At 43.2% G+C, this 26861-nt stretch overlaps 1 protein-coding gene across 5 annotated transcripts in view; it reads right to left on the reverse strand.

Moving 5' to 3' along the window:
* Positions 1–26861, reverse strand: part of Egfr (epidermal growth factor receptor) — a 212264-nt gene that overhangs the window by 26499 nt on the left and 158904 nt on the right. For 3 of the 5 annotated variants that reach the window (XM_022068882.2, XM_022068884.2, XM_022068879.2), the window contains one exon: positions 12200–12821. The exons of the other annotated variants lie outside the window; for them this stretch is intronic. In XM_022068882.2, the coding sequence (XP_021924574.2) occupies positions 12200–12296 (97 nt within the window). In that variant the 5' untranslated portion in view covers positions 12297–12821. The remainder of the gene's footprint in view (positions 1–12199; positions 12822–26861) is intronic. 5 annotated transcript variants of the gene reach the window in all.

The raw sequence follows: 26861 nt of genomic DNA on the forward strand, positions 1-26861 counted from the left end.
CGTGTAGTCTGGTAGAAGATTACCGACATTTCAGAGGTCATACTGCCTCCGTCATCAGAGTATGAAGATTTCTGTCTTCTGGGTTGTTGCGCCGTGTAGTCTGGTAGAAGATTACCGACGTTTCAGAGGTCATACTGCCTCCGTCATCAGAGTATGAAGATTTCTGTCTTCTGGGTTGTTGCGCTGTGTAGTCTGGTCGATGTTAACCAAAGTTTCAGAGGTCATACTGCCTCCGTCATCAGAGTATGAAGATTTCTGTCTTCTGGGTTGTTGCGCTGTGTAGTCTGGTCGATGTTAACCAAAGTTTCAGAGGTCATACTGCCTCCGTCATCAGAGTATGAAGATTTCCGTCTTCTGGGTTGTTGCGCTGTGTAGTCTGGTCGATGTTAACCAAAGTTTCAGAGGTCATACTGCCTCCGTCATCAGAGTATGAAGATTTCTGTCTTCTGGGTTGTTGCGCCGTGTAGTCTGGTAGAAGATTACCGACATTTCAGAGGTCATACTGCCTCCGTCATCAGAGTATGAAGATTTCTGTCTTCTGGGTTGTTGCGCCGTGTAGTCTGGTAGAAGATTACCGACGTTTCAGAGGTCATACTGCCTCCGTCATCAGAGTATGAAGATTTCTGTCTTCTGGGTTGTTGCGCCGTGTAGTCTGGTAGAAGATTACCGACATTTCAGAGGTCATACTGCCTCCGTCATCAGAGTATGAAGATTTCTGTCTTCTGGGTTGTTGCGCTGTGTAGTCTGGTCGATGTTAGCCAACGTTTCAGAGGTCATACTGCCTCCGTCATCAGAGTATGAAGATTTCTGTCTTCTGGGTTGTTGCGCTGTGTAGTCTGGTCGATGTTTACCAACGTTTCAGAGGTCATACTGCCTCCGTCATCAGAGTATGAAGATTTCTGTCTTCTGGGTTATTGCGCTGTGTAGTCTGGTCGATGTTAGCCAACGTTTCAGAGGTCATACTGCCTCCGTCATCAGAGTATGAAGATTTCTGTCTTCTGGGTTGTTGCGCCGTGTAGTCTGTTAGAAGATTACCGACGTTTCAGAGGCTCTTGCTGCCTCCGCCATCAAATCCAGCATTTATCGCCGTTTCTATTAATAATGCAGGGAAATGAAACTGAGGAACACAATTCTGTAAGCTCATCTCGTGTGTAAAGAAAAATATCGAGCTCTTCTGTTTATAGCTGGCTTTGAAAGAATAATGCTCTCCAAGGTGAACCTGGTCCAGACGCGATGGATAATCTTCCATACCTTCAGGATGGATGCGGTCGTGACCAGGGCAAGGAAATTAATTACGTTCAGTGTGCGGCGGTGAATGGCATGAATGGCAGGGACTCGGCAGTCTCTGGGCGATCGGCTTGCCCTTGTTACGGCAAGGGACTCACACGCTGAAGAACCAATGGAGCCTCATCAGACAACTGTTTTACTACGAACCCTTGCACCAGGGATACAGTCATAAAGAGGGGAACAAAGAAGACAAGCGCTGAGGTGCGGAAACTCTTTCTTTCTGTTTCTGACAAAATAAGGAGAAGATTTCTGTCTTCTGGGTTATTGCGCTGTGTAGATGAATATCATCGCCCTGATGACGGAGGCAGTATGACCTCTGAAACGTTGGTTAACATCGACCAGACTACACAGCGCAATAACCCAGAAGACAGAAATCTTCATATTCACCGCTGTGAGAACCTTAAGTCTTACAAAATAAGGAGAGAGAGAAATCAGAAAAAATTAAATAAGAGAAGCAAACGAGGGGGAAAAGACAAGGATAAACATATGAAGAAAGAGAGGGCAGGAAATGAGATAAATAAAATAAGAAGAAGGGAAGAAAAAGACAAATATACAAAGAGGAATGAAAGAACAGAAGCGAAGGGAGGTGATAAGCAAACATGAATGAAAGGAGCCAAAGGATGGAAGAGAAATGGATGTAAAGGAAGAGAAAACATGCAATTACATTTAAAAAGAATAGAAGAAAATGAAGGCAGAAACATGAAAGAGAAAAAGAAATAAGGAATGAGAAACGTATAAACAAACAAAGGACAAAGAAACAAGGGAACAACGTGAACATTCCGATGTGAATTTGTACCCGAGAATGGCCGAGATAACGAACGAAGTCGGCATCACGATTTCAAGTCGTGTCTAACATCTCACGGCGACAGGATCACGAGCAGGTGTGGGTGTGCGAACCACGGACAACTACGTTGTTGCCACTCCTTCGTATTCCCTTCCCAAAAGGCGGATCTGCTGTGAATATTCTTGTTTTGGACTCCAAGGAGCACAAGTGCGAGCCATCAAAGTCTCGGAATGACATACACATACAGGGGATGATAATATTAAAAATGATCCTGAAGTGATAAAGGGTGAGGGTGTGAACTAATTTCAACCGAGGACAGGGTGATGTAAAGAAACGAAGGCAGGTGCTTTCGTAAGTGTCTAAACCAGTGGTGTTCAACCTGGGGTACGCGAAGACATCTTAGGGGGTACGTGAAATTTAAAAGAAATTATGATAAACACTGAATAATCAGTAATGTAATTTATTTAATTTATTTTAGATGTAGATTATATACTATGTATAACTTGAATTATACACCAACAACTTTGGGGATACAAAGTTGAAGAGCAATTATATCTGGGGGTACGCGAACCAAAAAAGGTTGAATACCACTGCTCTAAACGGTCATTTGTTTACGACGACAGCGTTTCATGAAATTAATTCGCTAGTCAGAAGCAAACTTTCCTTTTATTTCCATAGTAACGTGAAATTAAAGTTGTTCATCAACCACAAGTAATTGAAGTAAAATTACGAAAGGCACGGGGCCTTGATTTCACGACTAAACTACGTGGAACTGGACGTCAGTGAAGACATTTCAGCATCTTAAGAAACCCTCAAGTCCACTACTAAGCCCACAACAGCCAATCAGCAGTCACTATAGTGAGACAGGTGAATCCAATCCACATCATCTCACCCTATTTCCCTAACATCCATTTTAATATCATCCTCCCATCTACATATAGACTTTCAGAGTGGTCTCTTCCTTTCAGGATTTGCAAAACCAAAATTTTGTACGCTCATTTCATTCTCCTTGATTTTATCATCTTGATATCTGATGACGAGTAACATCAACTATAATAAGACATCACATTCCAAGCTGAACACAATAGGGAGTATCTGAACGAGATATGTCGATATTAGCAATTAAAGAGTTAACTACAACCTCTATAAATGGCTAATTAACGCTCCTCAGCTAACTAAGTCTGAAATAAAACAACAAAATGGGAATTACTGAACTCGCCAGAGGGCAAAGATACGAATGAATCTGTGGTACGGAAAGAAAGTCAGGTGAGTCTGAAGAAGAGACAGATCTTTCCGTGAGGAAAAATATCTCCGCGGTCACGTGACGCCCTCATCCATCAACAGTAGACACAACTACTCAAATACGGTCGACCATCTGTGCGTGAGTGCGCGCGTGTTGGGTGCTCCGTTCAGTGACATCCTGTGATGTAATTATTATCCTGAGCGACAGAACCGAAATCTCGACTTAACCCAGGGATGACCCAAGGCAGCACAGGCGAGCTCCGATACTGGGCTCGCTGAAATTAAGTCGGCGGTGGAACAACGCTGTTACTCAACCAGGTGTCCGCGGAACCCTGGAGGTTTTACCCCTTTCATTTCAATACTGTATTGACATCCACACTAGAGTAAGAAATCATCACGAAAAAACTAGACCTTCTATCCAGAACAATGTCGAGGCAGGCCTTAAACTGGATCACTACCACTTCCTTCCGTATATATTTTACCTGTTTACAATTCACTGCCTCCTACAACCTCTGTACTTAAGGCAGTGTCGTCAAACAACCTAATCGATCAGAAATTTTATGGCAACGAAACAAATTCACCGCCGCAGAAAATCTCAAATCCTGCCAATTTTGATGCCTGTATGGGATGGGCCCACGCCACGGTGGTCTAGCGGTTAGAACGCTGGCCTTGTAATCCTGGGGTCTCGGGTTCGATTCCCGGCGGTGCCCGAATTTATAACTTGTGTTGGGCAAGGCCGTGGTCTAGGCAACACGGAGTTTTCCTCCGTGGCATCCCAACAATTACTCCATTCACACACAGAAGAAGGCAATGGCAAACCACTTCTGGATCATCTGCCAAGAACGTATATGAACAGGTCCCAGTCCGAGAAAAGGATGGAAGGATCCTGTTCATATGGACCTGTCGTCAGACAGAACACTAAATAAATAAAATGGGATGGGATGTTGGTCACCCCTGTCTGAACTCACGAGGGACTTGCCAGCCAATAGTCGGAGGAGAGATATGTAAATAATATTCCCTCCATCGGTACGCGGACAAATATTTGGGATAAACGGCCGCATGTCTTGAGCAAATAGGGCGAGAGAGAAGAGTACAAGAAGAATAGAAGGTCCATCACGGGCATTCCAACGCACGGCTCGCACTCACAAGAGGACGCCACCAAATTCTTGTCCCCCGCGCTGCCTCCAGCGTTCCACGCTTTTAATCCAAACGGTTCTGTATCTTTATTTTTTCTACATCATTTCTTTCTCCCGCGTAAATTCTTTTTAATTCATTATTTTAATTGTTTGTTCCCCAGCGCAGATGTTGCTGGATGTTCGACGGAAAGTTCACAACCAAATCTGCTCTGTCAGTCTGAGCAGTCACTCACTCGATCTAACCCCACCCCCCACGGTTTTCCTATCCAAACGACACGCGGCTACACTACACGAATAACAGAAACACAGATTTAGCGTTGCGTTCGTGTTCCTTGGTACTGGCCACTGCTTGGTGTCGAGGTACAAACTCTCGGATCGCCTGGCACTGATAGTTCCTTTTTAAAATGTTCGCGTGTGAACCTAGATCCACTCACTGCCCGTCCGACGGCACAGCCGAGTGCACAACAGTTTCCTACAGACGACGATTAGTAAAACCTTCAAAGAAAGTACTTGTCCTTAGGTCTTCACGGCTGAAGTTCAATGTGTTGCAAATGCAGTCAACATCATCTGAGTGAATTCACCCTGAAGATGGCAACTGCGATGTTTGACTAAAGTTTGAAAATTCTCAACATTCGTCGCGGTTGAACCCCGAAAGCAGAAGGTTGTGGATTTACTTTCTAGCAGGTAATTAAGCCACGGTGGTCTAGCGGTTAGAACGCTGGCCTTGTAATCCTGGAGTCTCGGGTTCGATTCCCGGCGGTGCCCGAATTTATAACTTGTGTTGGGCAAGGCCGTGGTCTAGGCAACACGGAGTTTTCCTCCGGGGGCTTCCCCGGTTTCTCCGTGGCATCCCAACAATTACTCCATTCACACACAGAAGAAGGCAATGGCAAACCACTTCTGGATCATCTGCCAAGAACGTATATGAACAGGTCCCAGTCCGAGAAAAGGATGGAAGGATCCTGTTCATATGGACCTGTCGTCAGACAGAACACTAAATAATATAATAATAATAATTAATTGGTCATGGCTTAAACTACAGGTGTACTTAAAAGGTTGGGCAGAAATCCTGCACACACAAAATCCTGTCATAAATCAAGCGATTCACAGTTTTAAAAATTAATTCTGAGTAATAACAGCTCCATGACAACTGAAGACGTGAAAGATTTTCGACGACCCTGGATACTAAATCCAGTTGCTTAGAAACTTGCTTCATTGTACAGTACGTAACACAGCAAGGAAGTGATGTGGCCCTCCAGATTTATCTTTCTGAAGGGGCACATTTCATCCGTACCAACCTATCTCAGTAATACATTCAGGGATTATCATCCAACATCAGCCGCAACGTCCGATCCTGTGCTGCACCCTGCCGGCATTTTTATTAACCTTACAGAAACAAAATAAACAAACAATTTTAATTCTTCGTCTGTCATTCTGTTAGTGACGTTCCCTGTAGAGGTAAGTGCCACTTGATATGAGAATGGAACGAGACGACAAAGATTCTGATGCTGTGGTCCAGAGCCAGGAAAAGCACGCTATGAATCCGACAGTCCAAAGCGACAGATGTCGGATCAAGAAACCATATATGCGTTACACTAAAGCAATCCTGTCCTAAGAAAATAAGTCTTTGTTATGGAAGCCGATTTACACTTGTTCACTGTCGATAGACAGCATTCATCAACGATAACACGTCGACCGAGACACGCCGTTATATTAAGTACCCATCAAGAAACAATTCTTACGTGACGTCGCAACGATTTGAAATTTAAGTCACACGTACTTAACACAAGGCCATAAAACTCTGTTATGACTTTTTCTGGAAATTCGCATAAAGGGTTTGTTAACGTTGTTATAAGGATTAATGGATCGAGATGGCGTACACTCGTACACTGCTCTGTTTGTTAGATCATGTTATTTTTCTCACACTTTTCTACTGTAGCAACAAAGGCTCACTGCAGACTTAAAATCAAAATTCAAAATTTTTGATTCACAAACGAGACATTAAAAATAACTCTAAAAATTGCTGTCTTATGGAATGATTCAGGCTTCAATCCCGTAGATATTAAACGACATTTCGGAGTAGCTTACTGCCTCCATCATCAGAGCGGAACGCAATAAGCTTCTCTAAAACGGCAGGCAAAATCTACAAGATTACATGGCGAAACATCCCAGAAGCCAGCCATCTTCAGATGTCGCCCGTTCTTCCTTCACGCTCACATTCGACCAAAATACCTGCAGAGACCTTGTAACAAAAGTTGCATTTCCTTCTTTATTCCTCGTTGCCTTGACAACCATTTGGGAAGGCCGGCGAAGCAATCAGGTGGGATAGCAATTACAGCCGGACAGTTTTTGCACTGCGCTCTAAATAAGTAGCATTAGTCATCTGCAGCTTCCACTCAGATTACACGAGCATTTCAATGCGCGTTGGAACACTCACGGCCCCGGACGTCCCACTGGTGCTAACGAAGTTCCACCCATGATCACCAACTCTCGGTTTCAAGAACGGACTAGCGGTGTCCGTGCGCGTATTTCTCTTCGAAACCAATCTTCAGCTTCTCACGGTGCAGAAAATGTCCACGTTCGTCTTCTGGGTTGTATCGTCATATGGGCAATAACGTTTCGGTAGAATATATTGCCTCCATCTTCAGGAATGAAATTCTACGTCACAACCCAGGTCACAGTGGACGGTGGAGACTCTGGTAGCTAGAAATGCAGAGTCTGTGGAGGTACCCAAGGCATGGTCTGGCGATCGGTTTTGTGTTGGTCCATGTGTCAAGAACCTGGCTTCAGCAGTCGTGAATGCGTTATCACATTAAATTTTAGTTTAAAAAGAAATTGTACAAACTTTGCACTTTCAAAACGATTACGCTGAAATAAACTGCATTACGTTGGACAGAAAAACCTTTCATTCCCGATAACTTCGACTGGTCATACGCTGATGATGTCAAAATTACAACACAAATCTCATGTGGGTTTGAACCCTGGACATCGCGGTGAGCAGCAGGCGACTGGCAGCCTCTAAACATCGCGGATAGCGGACAAACTTCGATGATAGGACGTGGACCCTGAGATGTAGCCGTCCGAGGATTTGAGGTAGTAATTATCTGGGCCTGCAGCTAAACGCTGACTGAGCGTACAGATCACGTATAACGAACGTTCTACCAGGTTCGTACTTAATAGCTACGTAATAACGAAGGTGGCATTTTAGGCAACACGAGAACGTATCTAAAGAGAATTATCTTTTGAAACAGTTGAATTTTTAATAGCGCTCGTGTTCCATGCATCTCAAATGCCCTCTCCCAAATTACAGCTTTTATTCGGCATAAAAGCACGGCACTGTAGCAGCTAATTCACTACGTCGTACAGTGTAATCCAAATGTTATTGGCCCAACGGTAAAACTTTCCGAAAACACGACGCAGACTAAAGGAAATCCTGTCCTTACAGGAAAATATTCTATGGTCCCTCGACGCAGAGTTAAAACCAATGAAAGATTGATTACATCTAATAAACAAAAGAGGACCCAACTATCGCCCTTTTGACAAACATTCCACGTTGGCCTTCCTTTGACCTCCGACCCAACTGCAGTACAATACAGGCCACGACTTATTCCTTCCCAGTCCCTTCCAATTTATTGTACATCGTTAACCTTACGCCAACAAATAACCTTGCAGCCTAAAAATGGACCTTAAATATTTAAATGTTAATAATAGTAATATTTTAATATTTAATAGGAATTTTATTGTGATTATACTGACAAGATTTAAACAAATATGGACATTAAATGTCTGACAACGAACAACTAAATAATGCTACTATCTTATTATTGATCCTGATTAATAAACTTAAAAGGCACGATAAAATCATGGGAAGAAAATCATCATCATCATCATCTCTTAATTCGAACCCCGTGTTTACTGGTACGACCTTGTTTCAAGATACACAAAACGGCCTTGGACATATTTCCAAGTTTGCTTACATACGCATTTTCAATTTTTGTTTCCCTGTTGTGGAGAACAGAAAATTCTACTCGTGCAGTCACCGAAGTGTGAAAATATGTTTCCCCGACCCACGTCCCGTACCTAAAACCGGTCTCGAGTTCGCAACCGATAAAACAGCCTGGTAACACGCACAGTTGTCAAGCCGGAGACCGCATCCGACCCCACAGATAGAACAGCCGCGAACTCTAAAGCAAGAACGAATTCTGGTTAACACACAAATTTTCAAAATATGCCCTTTGCTATTTCTCATGCTTCAACGGCCTTACTCCACACAGAACTACAAACAAACGAACGTACCCGTAACAGCTACGACAAATTTCAAGCACAGATTACTTTGCTTTCCCGCGTTTATCGAAAACGCGTAAAACGGAAACCGTACGATTGACACACCATGAGAGGCCTTAATTTGCAGTTACCGTCGTCAAAAACAGAGGGGCGAAGTCAGTGGACGCTGGAATAAAACCGCGGATATGCAAAACCTCGTATAACGAGAATCGCCTATACCAACTTGAAACAAAATAAAATGACGTAAAATCTGCAGCGCTCACTTTTGCCACGATATCGAAAATTTATTGACAATGATGGCATAGTTCTAGAATTGTATTTGACAAAAACGGGGTCGAATCTCGACCGGGCAGGCATTTTATCACTGTGTTCTTGGTTTACTTCAGTCTCTCCACGCGAATACCGAAATATCTTAGCGAGCCACAACTGCGTTCTTTGCATTATATACTGGTCTAGCGGTTAGAACGCTGGCCTTGTAATCCAGGGGTCTCGGGTTCGATTCCCGGCGGTGCTCAGAGATTTATAACTTGTGTTGGGCAAGGCCGTGGTCTAGGCAACACGGAGTTTTCCTCCGGGGCATCCCAACAATTACTCCATTCACACACAGAAGAAGGCAATGGCAAACCACTTCTGGATCATCTGCCAAGAACGTATATGAACAGGTTCCAGTCCGAGAAAAGGATGGAAGGATCCTGTTCATATGGACCTGTCGTCAGACAGAACACTAAATAAATAATAAGACGAGGTGGTCTAGCGGTTAGAACGCTGGCCTTGTAATCCTGGGGTCTCGGGTTCGATTCCCGGCGGTGCCCGAATTTATAACTTGTGTTGGGCAAGGCCGTGGTCTAGGCAACACGGAGTTTTCCTCCGTGGCATCCCAACAATTACTCTATTCACACACAGAAGAAGGCAATGGCAAACCACTTCTGGATCATCTGCCAAGAACGTATATGAACAGGTCCCAGTCCGAGAAAAGGATGGAAGGATCCTGTTCATATGGACCTGTCGTCAGACAGAACACTAAATAATAATAATAAGATGAGGTGGTCTTGCGGTTAGAACGCTGGCCTTGTAATCCTGGGGTCTCGGGTTCGATTCCCGGCGGTGCCCGAATTTATAACTTGAGTTGGGCAAGGCCGTGGTCTAGGCAACACGGAGTTTTCCTCCGTGGCATCCCAACAATTACTCTATTCACACACAGAAGAAGGCAATGGCAAACCACTTCTGGATCATCTGCCAAGAACGTATATGAACAGGTCCCAGTCCGAGAAAAGGATGGAAGGATCCTGTTCATATGGACCTGTCGTCAGACAGAACACTAAATAATAATAATAAGATGAGGTGGTCTTGCGGTTAGAACGCTGGCCTTGTAATCCTGGGGTCTCGGGTTCGATTCCCGGCGGTGCCCGAATTTATAACTTGAGTTGGGCAAGGCCGTGGTCTAGGCAACACGGAGTTTTCCTCCGTGGCATCCCAACAATTACTCCATTCACACACAGAAGAAGGCAATGGCAAACCACTTCAGGATCATCTGCCAAGAACGTATATGAACAGGTCCCAGTCCGAGAAAAGGATGGAAGGATCCTGTTCATATGGACCTGTCGTCAGACAGAACACTAAATAAATAAATAAATAAACATATACAGAGTGCCCACAAAAGATAAATACACTGTTGAGGTAGTCGATCTCTGAGCTGACAATTGAATCCAGGACCTTCCAGACACGAAGCATGAGTGCCAACCTATGTCGCGACCATACAAAATTATAGTTTTGTTAGTAAACACATTCTTAAGTTATTTCAACTGGTATGGAAAAGTAACCACACGACTTCAATCCAATAAATAACCTTCGTAAAGCTACTCAGCCCGCACAATCACTCCATAACTCCGAAAGCAGTTACAGAGTCTCCGCTAAACATAAAATCCTACTGCCGACTGTTTAAAATTTTTCATCTGTAAAATTCGACCTAGGGCTCCCTTTTCGCATCCCCGGGTATAAGTATTGATATATGCCAATTAACGTGTCTTAAAACAGGCCACGACTTCAGACACTTTTTTAATTTTTGGACGATCCCCCGTAAGGCTGAGGTAAAAATTTGTTTTTATTTTTAAGAAACTGCACCGAAAGTAACCTACCTATATTCTTGAGAAAATAAGTGCCTTTTTAAAATTTAAGAGATAATTTCCAAAAGGCAGACCACCACCGAAACTTCCAAGTTTTTAAACGTCTTCATTTCCCTCTTAGCGTAAGACCTCACGAAGACAAACGCCTCTTAATGACTTATCGTTGTGGTGTTCCTTTCGTGTACAAAATCTAAAAGAAGGATAACAAACACGTAAGAAAACAAGCTGTTAACACGAAAGGAAAATATTCAAGGAAATTAACACTCGGCACAAAGTACCTACTTCTCATTTCCAAGGTCCATCAATTATATACAGACGTGAACTTTGCACGCGAGGATACGAACGGAATGAATACGGCGTACCTGTCGAGAGGCCTCTGTTACCGTCAAGAGCAGCTGTCGAATGATACTGAAAAGTCTGGGTGAAATACCTATCTCGACGCAATTTCATCGACCACAAATCTCATATAGACATCCCTGGTAGCGACTCTTGCTTGCAAAGCTGAGCGAAAAGATTTCAAATAATAAAGAATATTCCATATGTGAAGTGGATGATTCTTCAGCACACGTAAGAGTTAAGCTCGGACTGAGGCCTCTTACCTGTAACCTCCAGTGACACGGAATGACGAGTTGCTCACCTGATACGGTGTGGTCCAGCGAAGGGCGTGACTAGTTTCGACGGAGTCACAGCTGTTTGAAACCCGGTGCAATGGCGGCACGAACAGTTAGACATCCACCACTGGTTCAACACAACGTTGAAGCAGTGGTGGATCCCTGCACTACACTACACTATTATCACTACCAAGTACGTAGTTACACATAACACTACTAATAAAATTAGTAAGTCTCTTTGCATCGTGTGAACACTCAGGAAGAGTACAGAATGGGTTGAGTAGTAATTGATGCATATGGCACAAAGTTTTGTACGAACAGAAATGCCACGTGCATGTTGAAAAGAGCAATTGTAAGCAAAGGGTTTAGGAAGGATTAATTACGTTTTAATCATCTTTGTTAAAAAAACTGTCACAGAAGGATTCTGTGATTTTTGGAGATCGTACATCGAATCTCTGCAGATCGAAAGCTCATCTTGATCCCAGAATTTCTTTTACCTTTAAAAGATAAAAGAAATCTTGTCAGAATTTGATGCTTTCAATAACCATTTCGACTATTTTCCGGTTGTAAGAATCAAGGTGAAGATATTTAACCACTGCTCCTTAATAGCAATTAACACGTTACACTCATGTTAGTAAACATTATTACAATATGGCTCTGATGATAAGGTGTTCCTTAATAAACTACCCTAAAACATATTAAAACAGTGTACAGGCATTTCAACCCACTTACTTTTTCCTTTGACGAACTCAGAAGATTTGTCTGCAAGGACTGCAGTTGATGCCAACAGGACCAGCACCAGCCAATTGTTGCGGATTGCCGCAGTCATTGTCGCCACACCTTAACAGCGCGTTACTCTGTCCGCCACACAGCACACAAGCATCGAACATTCAGCAACGCCAACAAATTAATTAAAATCAACACATGCACAAACGTAAAACCATGCAGCTAGCGTATGAATCGTTCTCAGACCAAGTCACATCGCTGAGGTTACACGCGTTGGCGATAAGACGTATCCCGTCAAACAACCGCCAGGCCCTCGGTTCGACGCCACTACGTGGTCATGGTCGGACCGCGCTGACGAGGGCTGAACGGTCGCGTTCCTAGGGGCGGACCAACAACCCTGGTGATACTGTAGCCGATGACACAGCACGGGTCCTTCCGTGGCCATTCTAGAGCGTACTGAGTAGAATCTTCGCCCTGGTGTCGTATGTCACTGGGCTGGGTTTGCGCAATGTACCAAATATGTAGGATTGTGTTGGTATCCACTGAACTACGAATGGATTCTCCGGTGGTCTGGCCCCATGACGATGGCCCAAGGGTCTGGGCGACGAACAGCTGCAGGAACTCCACTCTGCAAGCAAGTAGAATAACCACTGGTCAGCTACAACACACAGCCTTGCTGTAGGCGCTCGAAGAAATCCGCCTGCTTAGCGCCTTTCGTACTGACGTTAATATCAAGGTAGTGAGAACAGGACGGAGACAAGATCCCAGCCTCCGGCAAGGAGCTACCTGCCAGGTGAGAAGGTGGGAGAAAGCTCGTGAGAAGAGGAAGGGATAGAAAATAAAGACCCTCGCGGGGAAAAAGGGCACATGGGTACAAGAAGAACTCTACCTTCAAGTATAAACAGTTACCTGAGGGCCGATATTCATTACGTTAAACACTGTAACATTATCAGTTCGTGTGAGGTTGTAATTATGTGCCTGGCAGAATCTGATTTGCCACGACGAAGACAATTTACAATTAAGGTTTCTAGACCTCGCCTGTAAATATTAGTTTATCTGTTACAAAGCAGTTCCCTACCCAACAGCCACAAGAATTCAGTCAGCACCTCCACACCAGACTTCATGGGGGTACGTCCTGATACCGTCCTTCCATCTACACCCACGTATTTCGACAGAGGTCTCCCATCATGTCTCAACATCAGACTGGACCTTGATTGCATAATGGCCTAAATGCAAATGGGTCTACGAATGTCGAGTGCAGATATACCCGTTTTACACTGAGGCCCTGGCATTTCTCTCTCTCTACGCGTGTCCAGTCGCCCAATCAGCAAGCAGAGAGGCGGCCAATCGGACGAAGTCTATCCACACCTCGACCAAGGCGCGAATCTTTTTAAGAACAAGTTTTCGAATCATCAACAATGTTTCACTAAACGAATTGGTGATAGGGAGGTCAGACAGGTGTTTGAGTGCGGTGGGGAGGGAGGATCTGTTAGGAGCATCATTACATCGGTCAGGTAACGGGGCGGCGGTGGTGGAAGGGGGGGGGGGCTCTGAGGTGAGATACGTAAGGGATGCTGCAACGCATCTTGACCTTGCTGGGCTGGACACGGGAATGTAGTCAAGGTCGTTCTGCGGACAATTGCCCTCATTTTATGGATTGAGCTCTTGCCTGTTCTCTCGGGTTTGAAAGAATGCGAACACCAGGGCGGAAGGACGAACGGTCAGAACAACTCTTAAGGAATTGATGTACTGTAAAAACCGCCATGATATGAAACAAGATTTCTCGCTCAGAAAGACCAGCTTTTTCGCTGGTAGCTCCATGCAAGAAGCCACGGTGGTCTAGCGGTTAGAACGCTGGCCTTGTAATCCTGGGGGTCTCGGATTCGATTCCCGGCGGTGCCCGAATTTATAACTTGTGTTGGGCAAGGCCGTGGTCTAGGCAACACGGAGTTTTCCTCCGGGGGCTTCCCCGGTTTCTCCGTGGCATCCCAATAATTACTCCATTCACACACAGAAGAAGGCAATGGCAAACCACTTCTGGATCATCTGCCAAGAACGTATATGAACAGGTCCCAGTCCGAGAAAAGGATGGAAGGATCCTGTTCATATGGACCTGTCGTCAGACAGAACACTAAATAAATAAATAAGCTCCATGCACCGCCCGCATTAACCTTCATCGGCTTACATATCGCTCGCAGATTTTATTTATAGGTTCAATTCTGGTGTCCAGATCAAAGGATAAAATATATTATGAAGATCATGATCGTTATTTGTAACAGCCCTGAGACGCGTTATCTTCGAGGTAGACGCAGCGTCCTTCAACATACAGACCAGTTTTCTCCATTACAGGCTCAATACATCTATTGGAGAGTCCTACTAAGCAAGTCATAACGTAACTTACATAGAACAAAATAAAAATCAGCATGTGAACGAATATAAAGTTGAAATTACAGCCGTGGTTCAATCGTAACACCACAAATGTTTATAGGGGACGTGGAGGCAAGGCTCCACGTAGTGTAGCGCCCCGGCCGACTTGGCCCTGCGAAAAGACCACCTCCCTCCCTCAAGCAAGCACAGAACAGGAGGCTGCAAGAGGCCCCATAACCGGTCTTTATATGGTGAAAGAAATCCTGCCTGCCACGGGAATCGAACTCCGGACAGCCATGCCGGCAGCAAGTCACTCACTAATGGCACGGCTATTCCGCGTGGGGAAATAGTTCTTTCGTGAAGAAGGGAGACGAGAAACTAGACGGGGCAGACGTATCCAAAGACAAGTAATGGGAAATAAGCTGAAATATAACAACGCAATCCGAATACCTTTCATAATTAACATAATAACATTACAGGAGCCATGACTTGTGAAGTGTAAAAATAAATATCAGATCTGTACACTATTTGGAGGTCAAGTCTGTTTTCTGAGTGTGCGAGGACAACGGCTTTGAGGATTCAAGCACAGAGCTGCCGGTATGTGACAGATATTCCGTACTGACAGTAATTCAGAGCTCTGTCTAAGTCACGGTTACCCATCTGCACACCACAGACATTCTCTACTGACAGTTATACTCGCATATGTCTGAATTTCACAAGTACTGACACTCTGATGTAAATCTTTGTACCTCAGACACTGACAGTAAAGCTGGTATACGAGGTGCGATCGGAGATTTTCCAGACTGCGCCTATAAAAACCCGTACACTTATCTCAGGTATTAAATTCATCCATCACCCTCGAAGTAGTTCCCCTGGGAGTGAACACAACGATCCCAGCGCCGCTGCCAAGCCTGGAAGCATCCCTGGAAATCTTTCTTTGTCAGCCTGTCAAGCACCATCTGCGATTCTGCCTGAATCTCTTCTATCGTCTCAAATCTCCTTCCCTTTAGCTGAATTTTCATCTTTGGGAAGAGGAAGAAGTCACACAGAGCTTAGAAAGGAAGTTGGGGTCGGTTCTTGCAAGATCTTTGAGCTCCTGACAAACGAGAAGTCGATTCTGCTTCTGGTCCTCAGACAGGATGCGTCGCATGTGGAGTTCTTCCTTTAGAATCAGCTGACAGGTCCCATAGCCTATCCCAACAATGTCGCACAAGTCGTTGATGGTACGACGTCGATCTTCGTGAATGGCCTGCCGAATCTTCGTAACATTTTCGGGCGTTGTGCTCGAAGATGGTCGTCCAGAACGCTCGTCATCATCGACAGAGGTTCGGCCATTTTTAAAACGTGAATGCCACACAAAAGTTTGTGCACGACCCATTGCGGACTCCCCAAATGCTTGCTTTAGCATTTCACAGGTTTCCGTAGCCGTTTTGGCGAGTCTTTGGCAAGAGATTCAGGCAGAATCGCAGATGGTGCTTGACAGGCTGACAAAGAAAGATTTCCAGGGATGCTTTCAGGCTTGGCAGCGGCGCTGGGATCGTTGTGTTCACTCCCAGGGGAACTACTTCGAGGGTGATGGATGAATTTAATATCTGAGATAAGTGTACGGGTTTTTATACGCGCAGTCTTGAAACTTTCCGATCGCACCTCGTACTCACATACACATCAAATACCCATTAGATAACTTGCTGTGAACTTTAAAACGACATTGCTAACTCAGGCACAAGAGCTCCTTGGCGATGCAATGCCAGCAACCATGAAACGTTTAACCAAAAGCACGGTCGTACTTTCGTGGTATATAAAATTACACTTGTAAAAATTATTACCCTGAGTGCCTGGCTGAAATAACTTGCAGTGAAATGTTCTATGTGTTTATCTTATTTTCTTCTCAGAGAAGAATGTCGCTTGGGAACAGTTGCTACAGCAACCAGTCACCAGATGGCTCACTGAGATATTTGCGTGATTGTGTATCTGCATGCATTTCTCTTCTTTTGTGCAAAAGAATTTCATTTCTTGATTCTGGTACCTGTATGACTGTCCAGGCGCGTATATAAATGTTTTTAAAAATCGCGTTTGAAACAAAACAAATATATAAATTGTCTGTAAAATGCAGAGATTACTAACACTAGCATGTCCTTGATGTGCCGTTGAGACGTAGAAACACAAACATTTTCTCATTACAGTATCAGAACAAGATTGAGAATTCTAGGAACGCTACGTTCATTCTCTGAAAAATTCCAGTGGTTAATGTTTATGGACAAAACAAAGGTCAGCGTGGCCCATAATAAATGCGGTTCGTTCCACTAGATTTAATTGCTGGACGTACTACGTAAAAACTAGTTCCTGCTTAGTTGAAGCCATATGTAGTATCTTTATACATCCACCGATCAAATTTGAGTAGATTGAGTTTCAGAATCACAGAGGACAGAGTCAAATACTGTGTGGTTCATTACTAAGTAGTGTCTGGCAAATACATTTGCTGTTATTTAAGTACTACATTATCATGTCTCTCAAACCATGTGCTGTTTTCAAATTCCAAGCTAGATTGTTTGCCAAATACGTCATGGAGATGCTCTTGAAATTATCGCGTTCAGGTTACAGTTGCATCAATAATAATCATTACTAACACGTCAGCCACGGTGGTCTAGCGGTTAGAACGCTGGCCTTGTAATCCTGGGGGTCTCGGGTTCGATTCCCGGCGGTGCCCGAATTTATAACTTGTGTTGGGCAAGGCCGTGGTCTAGGCAACACGGAGTTTTCCTCCGGGGGCTTCCCCGGTTTCTCCGTGGCATCCCAACAATTACTCCATTCACACACAGAAGAAGGCAATGGCAAACCACTTCTGGATCATCTGCCAAGAACGTATATGAACAGGTCCCAGTCCGAGAAAAGGATGGAAGGATCCTGTTCATATGGACCTGTCGTCAGACAGAACACTAAATAAATAAATAAACTAACACGTCCTGGATTTCAATGTCTTTGTACAGCGTGTACGAATAACTTGGAACCCGCTGTAACAGCCGGACAACGATTGGGAAATGAGTTTACTCTCAACGCGAAACACAGCTGATGGGTTCCAACGTAGGACATTCTGTACAATTTTTCTCTCTGATTCTTTCTTCTATACATTCCTATCAGTTACTATGGAAACTTCATTTAGTGGACATGTTATTTTCTTATGTCGAAGTGTGACATTGGTTTATCGCAAGGTATGGTTCGCTCACTTAGCTTCATCATCATTAGCTGCTCATTACTGTACGAGTAATACTGAACAATTTATTCTCGGTTCAACGAGACGAACAGAAACGTTCAATTCTGGTGTCGCATCGCGAGTGTCGTATTTGAGCACGCAGATTAAAAGATATTTCATTTAGAATAAAGTTGCAACTGCACTTAAAATTCAGAAAAAATTATTCAGTAGTTTCTTTTACAGAAAAACTCGATTATGATATAAATTTGGCCTCTCTCCTTCGAGAGACTTTATAATAATTCACCGGTCTCATTCCTTCAAGAGACGCATTTGTAACATAACAATTGTAATATGAAAACGTCTTCGCACGTGTGTATTGCGTTATAGATAGTACTGTTAAATTCAGCATTAATATTACACATATATCTTGTGATTACGCCTCCTGCGATGATGAAGCACTTTACTTTTCGATATCATTTTCTGTAACGAGATCACTTTCTCACGAGTAAAGCCACACGGGAAACATCAGCATTCTTTTGAATTGATAAGGAGAATGACAGTATCTCATGTGACTATTAATCATTCACACCCCCTTATTGGATTTAATAATTAATTAGTGTTCTGTCTGACGACAGGTCCATATGCACAGGATCCTTCCATCCTTTTCTCGGACTGGGACCTGTTCATATACGTTCTTGGCAGATGATCCAGAAGTGGTTTGCCATTGCCTTCTTCTGTGTGTGAATGGAGTAATTGTTGGGATGCCACGGAGGAAAACTCCGTGTTGCCTAGACCACGGCCTTGCCCAACACAAGTTATAAATTCGGGCACCGCCGGGAATCGAACCCGAGACCCCAGGATTACAAGGCCAGCGTTCTAACCGCTAGACCACCTCATCTTATTATTATTTAGTGTTCTGTCTGACGACAGGTCCATATGAACAGGATCCTTCCATCCTTTTCTCGGACTGGGACCTGTTCATATACGTGCTTGGCAGATGATCCAGAAGTGGTTTGCCATTGCCTTCTTCTGTGTGTGAATGGAGTAATTGTTGGGATGCCACGGAGAAACCGGGGAAGCCCCCGGAGGAAAACTCCGTGTTGCCTAGACCACGGCCTTGCCCAACACAAGTTATAAATTCGGGCACCGCCGGGAATCGAACCCGAGGCCCCAGGATTACAAGGCCAGCGTTCTAACCGCTATCTTCTACATTTTAAATACCTAGTTATTTAAACTTATCCGCCAATCCGAAATACTACCAACATCCAAGGAAGCCGATTACCAACTTTACCTCAGGCACTTCCAAATGTATTACACACTCATAATGATATCACTTCCTCCTTCGAAGGGACTTCACCTCAGCTTGCCAACGCAGCACTCTTTTTCAGAACTCCAATACACAATCATATACAGTTTGATAACAAGAATAATGAACGCAGTGTGTAAGCATACGGACGTGAAAACAAGGTCCTGCCGGTTACATTCTAAAACCCCAAATTATATACCGGCGTAGTGTTACACGGGGAGTGGCCTAACACCCCCAGTGCCCGGTATGATTTACAGGCACAGCCTAGGGAAAGTGGAATAGAACCGTAGACCCTGGCGCCAGACAACATTAACGTCGTCGGTGTGCTTGGGAGAGGAACAATGTACATGTCCCCGTAGTGCAGAAACCCTGTTGTGCGGCCAAGACTTTCTGCACTATACGATGTGTTACACATCATTTTTAATCGAGGTTTGAATGTTTCTGATGTCCTTGCAACCATTTCTTTTGATTTGTCCATCGTCTAGGTCAGTGGTATTCAACCTGGGGTACGCGTACCCCCGGGGGTACACGAAGATATCTTAGGGGGTACGTGAAATTTAAAAAATAAATATTATTTTATGATAAACACTGAATAATCGGTAATGTAATTTATTTAATTTATTGTAGATGGAGATTATATACTATGTATAACTTGAATTATACACCAAGAACTTTGGGGGTACAAAGTTGAAGAGAAATTATATCTGGGGGTACGCGAAGACATTTTAAGGGGTACGTGAAATTTAAAAAATATATATTATTTTATGATAAACACTGAATAATCAGTAATGTAATTAATTTAATTTATTTTAGATATAATTATATACTACGTATAACTTGAATTATACACCAACAACTTTGGGGGTACAAAGTTGAAGAGAAATTATATCTGGGGGTACGCTAACAAAAAAGGTTGAATACAACTGGTCTAGGTGTTATTAAAACTGCAACTTTTCGGAAATTCGGACAACTTCAAACGTACGGAGGGCAAAAACCTAATCTGTCGGGACCCTCGACGAAATTGCCTCAAACTTGGTTCAGGTTACTTTTCTTTAGTAGTATCTAAAGTTTTCACAGCGCCGAGTATGAAAACTGCTGTCTTCTGGGCTGTAGCGCCGTGCAGTATGGTACAAGTTTACCGACGTTTCAGAGGTACTTGCTGTCCGATGATGGAGGCAGTGAGCGTTTTATCTTCAAAAGTGGCCGTTTAACGAGATACTTCGTCACCACGTACGCAACTAATGTTTACTGCAAGGACATGTGTTATTCTTTTTTAGTTTCAGCCGACAGACCTACGTCATCTTAGGCAGTAACACATTCCTTTGCTGTAATAATCGAAGATCTGTTCCAAGGTTTGACCTGAGGTGATCCTAATGGGAGAACACGGATCCCGCTGTGAAGAAAATAGGACGGCTCACCCCGAGGGAACAACTTCAAAAACATAGCATCGCCGTGTCTCCAGACGCTGTTCAATCTTGTTTACAAATGGATGCCACAACGGCGCCGATATACCTGAACAGGGGTAGCAACTGACGAACATAAAACCACGAACCAGCGCAACTGCACGAGACTCAGACCAGGAGAGGAAACTAAAGTGGAGGACGAAATCAAACAACGTCGAAAGAGAGAAAATGGAGCACAGAGGAAGGTAAGACACAAGGAGAAACAATGGATCAAAGGAAGACGGACAGAAACTGAAGGCGGAAGGTACAGAAATAAGGGCTGTGTGTGTGTGTGTGCACGCCACAGGCTGAAGGTAACAACAAGAGACTGTCGACATGAAGGATCTGTATCAATAATAACTAACTAGATGGCTTACCGAACCCGAAGGTTCATCACCGAATTAACCAAAGCCCTCCACCGGACCCTGTCCTGGGCCAACAAAATTCAGTCTCCTTCAACTCCTATCTCCCATAGATCCCGCCTGAGATTATCCTCCCATCTACGTCTAGGTCTCCCCAGCGGTCTCTTCCCCTCAGCCTTCCCAAATAGTGGACCCAACCAACTAGATGGCTTACCGAACCCGAAGGTTCATCACCGAATTAACCAAAGCCCTCCACCGGACCCTGTCCTGGGCCAACAAAATCCAGTTTCCTTCAACTCCTATCTCCCATAGATCCCGCCTGAGATTATCCTCCCATCTACGTCTAGGTCTCCCCAGCGGTCTCTTCCCCTCAGGCTTCCCAAATAGTGGACCCAACCAACTAGATGGCTTACCGAACCCGAAGGTTCATCACCGAATTAACCAAAGCCCTCCACCGGACCCTGTCCTGGGCCAGCAAAATCCATTCTCCTTCAACTCCTATCTCCCATAGATCCCGCCTGAGATTATCCTCCCATCTACGTCTAGGTCTCCCCAGCGGTCTCTTCCCTTCAGGTTTCCCAACCAGTACCCGGTGCACACCTCTTGTCCCATCCATGCGCGCTACATGCCCAGCCCATCTCATTCTTCTCGACTTAATCACCCTGAAAATACTGGGGGAGGAGTACAGATTTTTTAAGCCGCTCATTATGCAGTTTTCTCAATGCTCCATCGTCTTCTCTCCTAGGCCCAAATATCCTCCTCAACACCCGATTCTCAAACACCTGCAATCTGTGTTCCTCCCTCTGAGTGAGAGACCATGTTTCGCGCCCATACAAAACAACAGGCAATAATAACAATAATAATAACAACAATAATAACAACAACAACAAAGTACGCAGTGTTGGGTGGAAACGAGAAGCCTCTCCGACTTCTTTACGAGATTTTCTCGTCGAAGCTTCGCGTGTTCTTATGTTCTGTACAGTTTGCGAGAAAAATTCAACGCGCTACGGCCTTGAATTCTTATCTGTACTGCTGTTTGAGTAGTAGAAATACGTTTTATACTACCATATTATCATTCCTTTAGTTTTCTCAGAAATTTGAACATGAGACGTTAAAAGCCGCTATAAATTTTATTTGTTGCCTCATACAGCATTTACTAAGGTTCGTGCACATAAGAAGAAACATCCCGTTGATATTCAACGAGGAATGATTTATCTTCCTTCCTGATCCCTTTCGCATCTTTATCCAATTCATTCTGTCGTCCTACGTTCCATTCCGGTCCCTTTGAATAAAGAACAATAATGACCCAACAATTTTACGTTTTTGAGTACTTCTAAAGGATGTCTAATGATAGCAGCGTGCGTCAAGCAGAATTGTTACTGAGAACGTGCTCAGTCATGCATAAAACGCAAACTCAGAGTCATGAAGCCGTATCTTACTGCATACCACGATAGAATATTCAAGACGAAGTTAAGCCAATATACACAAAAGGATTCATTTCTATTTTCTGTGAATTATCTCTCAAACTTTCCTAATTTATTACTGCGACATTAAGCCAAACAGCACCAAACGGCCCGAGATTAAACAAACACCACGCCATGTCCTGAGGTTCTAGCACCCGGTCAAGGAATTCCCCAAAGTCCATCGCCTTCTGATTCCTCGAGGTTCCCCCGAATGCGAGTACGAAGATGTCTTGTCCTGTACTCTGGTTTCAGACATGCCTGTTCCAAAACATCATCAGTGTTATCAGCACCTCTGAAACATACCATCTTCGTTCATTGCCGTATACACAACAGCCTGACAATTGACAGTCCACGCGAAATCTACAATTAATTTCCTTTAGCCAATATTAACACTTCATCGTGCGCGCGTCTCCCAAGCGGAAACTTCTCAAGTCTTCGACTAAAATGTTGTATGAATTGCTCGTGCTACATGCCTGCCCACCCGTACTTCTAAGTTTGATCCCCTCATTCTCTTCTTATTTTCTGTCTTCCGGCCTCCAAATGCTCTCCTTAGCTGTCCACGATCGATCATTAATTACCTGTTAACTCTCGTTAACTCATTGAGAAAACTAATTTACTTTAAAGACAGTTTGGTGTTTAGAAATTGTACACGAGTTTTAAACGTCTGCGCCTCCAAGAACAAGGCGACCTTAAATCTTAGTAGAGGACAAAGAACAGCCTCTTAAGAAGAATCTCTCTTCCCCTCACGCAATCACGAGGCGAAGAGATGTTCGTCTGCCCTCGATTCTAGTTCCAGAAAACAATTACACAACGCAAAGCGATATAACTTTTTTTTTTCTTCTAAAATCTATAAACTCACGACGTTTAGCGTTCTGCCTTCTGCCTTCAGGTAAAAACTGGCAAAGAGGACACCCATCTGTTGGGCCCTCTGGCTGAGCTAACCTCAGGTCTGAGCAATTTCACACACCACTTCCAAGTTACCAACTGATGAAAGCTTTCAAGACGTCTCATAGTCACTTTCTTCTTAATGATGGAACCAGAGAAAAGGCTCTTAAAATTCCATCATCCCGCAACCTTCATATAATAAAAAGAGAGCTTATAGTTTTAGATAAAAGCCAAAACGTGATCTGTAGCCAGCTCCGGCCCGAGAGTTAAAAACTTTCTCACGAAACAGATGGGCTCCAGCTATAGACTATCTTGTGCAGAGGAGTACATAATTACAATCATTATAATTAATTGTGTAAAATACAAGTAATAACTACGAACGCAAGGTACTGGGCTGTCTTCAAAGACGACTAAACTGAATCTTTCGGAAGATTCAAATTTAAATCAAAAGTTCTGTCAGGAAAAAATTACTGATTACAACTGAATGGTCATACATATATTTATTCTTCAAGTCTATACACAAACTATTTTAATATTGATGTTAAAAATTAAAATTGATATAAATATTTCGCGCTATTCATCGTTTCCTCGATGTTACAATCTGCGCTATATATTACAACATGTTTCGATGTCTCAGCATCATCTTCAGGTTTTATTTTTAAAACTATTCTATATCTTTTAATGCACGCTTTTCAGTATTTGTAGATTGTAGGTTGTAGTTGTGGATGTTCCTTTTATCTTCTGATTCTTTTGCATATTTATGTGGCGTATTATGTTATTTGTTCGTTATTTCTGTGAAATTATCAACAATATAATTAACATTATTAATATTATTTATATGTAAATGAGTTTGGATATGTTATAAAAATTCACTATAAACATAGAATAGCGCGAAATATTTATATCAATTTCAATTTTTAACATCAATATTAAAATAGTTTGTGTATAGACTTCAAGAATAAATATATGTATGAATTGAAATCACAAACATGACGCATCTAAACTATAAACTGAATGGTCATAGTTTGATTCCCGGCAAGGACACAAACCCTATTCAGGGCTCTTTACCCTGGGACAAGAGAGACAGAAGGAGAATATGAATAGTTAGTCCAAATTCCTAATTGCTACTTCAATTAAGCTCAACTTAAATATCTTCAACGCTGTAAAGCATAGTGGTGTTTCAACTTCAACATTAATTCTGCTCCGATTACTTCACTACACAGCATTGAACAATATACTTTCAGAAAATTTAAGGGTTGCGTTTTCTTTGAGGTAGGAACTGAATTGTTTCAGATCGGCTAATATTTAGACGATCTCTGAGATCTTAAGACGTAAACGGTACATTACGCTCTAAAAATCTTTTGCGTGGTAAGAAAAAGAAAAAGTCTCGCTGAAATCTGCAGAGTTTCCTTTTGAGATCTATTTAACGTAATGAAAGTAAGAATATTTTTATTTCATAAGAAAATGCAATATTTGTGTAAACATGTTTGTATTTAACGAGACACACGAGGGCAACGCTGTTCGTAAACAAGACTGTAAAAAAGTTGTCTTCTGGGTTCTGATGTCCTGCGATCGTTAACTATTTTATCTACGAACACATTCTGTAATTCTGATAAAACAATTAGACCACGTAATCTGGTAGAAGTTTACCGATGATTCAGAGGTGCCAAATACGTTCATGTCGCTCTGATGATGGATGCAACAAGCACAGCTGAAACGTCGATAAACGTCTACCAGATTACACGGCGCAACAACCCAGAAGGCAGTAATCTTCTTATTCACCGCGTAAAATCCTATAAATTCGTGCAGAATGACCGATTATAAATATATAGCACGATTATGTATAATAATCCGAGCTACATGAAAGTTTTAAACAGTCTACAAATTGTTAGTAGTTCTCGAATTGTTCCATCAGTGCAGACAGATAAAGGGACATAGATTTTAGGAACTCGTCGGGGTTACAACTTAAAATTGATTCCCCTGAACTGCCTCATACGTTTACATTCTAGATAACAGAACACGGTATACTAACCTTCTTGTTAAATACTTCCACTCAAATATATATATATATATATATATAATATATATAATATGAAACACAGGCTTTTGCGTCACTAACACTGAAACACCGCCCGAACACTGCGGGGAAATTAGCAGGGACTCCTGAGAGTATCTTGAGAACCCTACGTTTCGAGTAGACTCTTTTTAACTTTTTATTTTTATTTTTTAAGGTACGCCTTCAAAAGATAAGAGTTACTGGAGAACTGAGTGTCAACTGTTCTCGTCCGATCCCCACCAACAATGCACAACATTCATTACTCTTATCTTCGAATTCAAAGTGACTCTATTGTTAACACTCAGATACATTCAGATACTGATCTCAAACATGTAACAGTCCGCGTATTCACGCTCTGCATTACAAGAACTTGTGTTGTTAAACGCTGAAGTTATGAAACTTAAATACTCTACTTTCATACACAGTATGAAATGGTTTCTTCTCTCGAAAATGCCTAAGGTGGTAATATGATGATTCGTGTAGCAAAGAGAGCCTAAGGAAAACCAAGAAGACGTCAACCAGGAGAGATGGAAATCAGAAGAGTTTCGAACAGGGTAAGAGACCTAACTCTACAACACAAATCAAGTCTTACCGCTACACTCCCATTTAACCCACTTAAAAATAATCCGGATTGTTCCATCAGATTTTCGCTGTAAGAGCCAACAGCTGGCCAATAAATCTGTTGAAAGGCGAACTATGGTTACAGTGAGCGCCGGTTTGTTTCAGCGCGTACATAGCCAGTGTCTCTGCTAATGAAGTTGTGCAATGCTGACTAATTAGAACGCAGTTATGACCAGGTAGTTCCAAGCTGTAATCCCTACCGAAAGAACACAAATAGAACACAGCGCTCCACTTGCTTTATAAGAAATGTTGGCCTCCACACCCGAGCAATAGGTTTGCTATCTTTTAAACACACGTGCGTTTCGCTCTTAGGAAGAACACAGTTCAAGCTTCGCGTCCCAGTGTGTACGCAGCTCGCTTCTCTAGAAAGGCAAAGGAAAAGATAAGGTGCCCTATTACGAGAAGAAAGTTTCACTTCCTCAGCTTCGGACTGGCGTCCTAGCTGCTTAGATCATCAGAGGGATGAACCATAGTCGGTACACTTCTACCACACAAAGCGCTAAGACCGCCATCTTAGTCTCTGGGATGTTGCCCCGTGCAGTCTAGTAGAAAATTATCATCATCATAATTTCTTGGCTGTTATGGTTATAATCTTCATTAAAACAAAAGAGGATAGCATATTTCCCGCACTTTTAGATTTCCACGAAGATATACCAGTTTCAAACCTGGGTTGGGACACAAGCTCTGCTGTTTCGTGGTTTTTCTCGGCGTCTCCATAACATTAACGAAAAACGTCTTCGCCTCGTCATAACCTCTGCAGTTGACACAGCGCAAAACCCTTTCCAGTTCTTACAAGGGCCTTGTACGCGGCCATAAGACCGCTCAATTCCGCAAACAGAGACGAACATGCACTCATTATTTGTACTGAAGCCTGCCAACTCATTGTAATTTGCCTTGTTGTTCCACCAAGAGGCAGGCCCGGCCCATACAAACATCATCACATAGTCAGGACACGTGCAGTCACAGTCACGTGACT

This window comes from Zootermopsis nevadensis, unplaced genomic scaffold (assembly GCF_977971745.1).
Source record: "Zootermopsis nevadensis isolate Lab colony 2312 unplaced genomic scaffold, Znev_1.0 Znev_ptg000010l, whole genome shotgun sequence".
NCBI lineage: Eukaryota > Metazoa > Arthropoda > Insecta > Blattodea > Termopsidae > Zootermopsis > Zootermopsis nevadensis.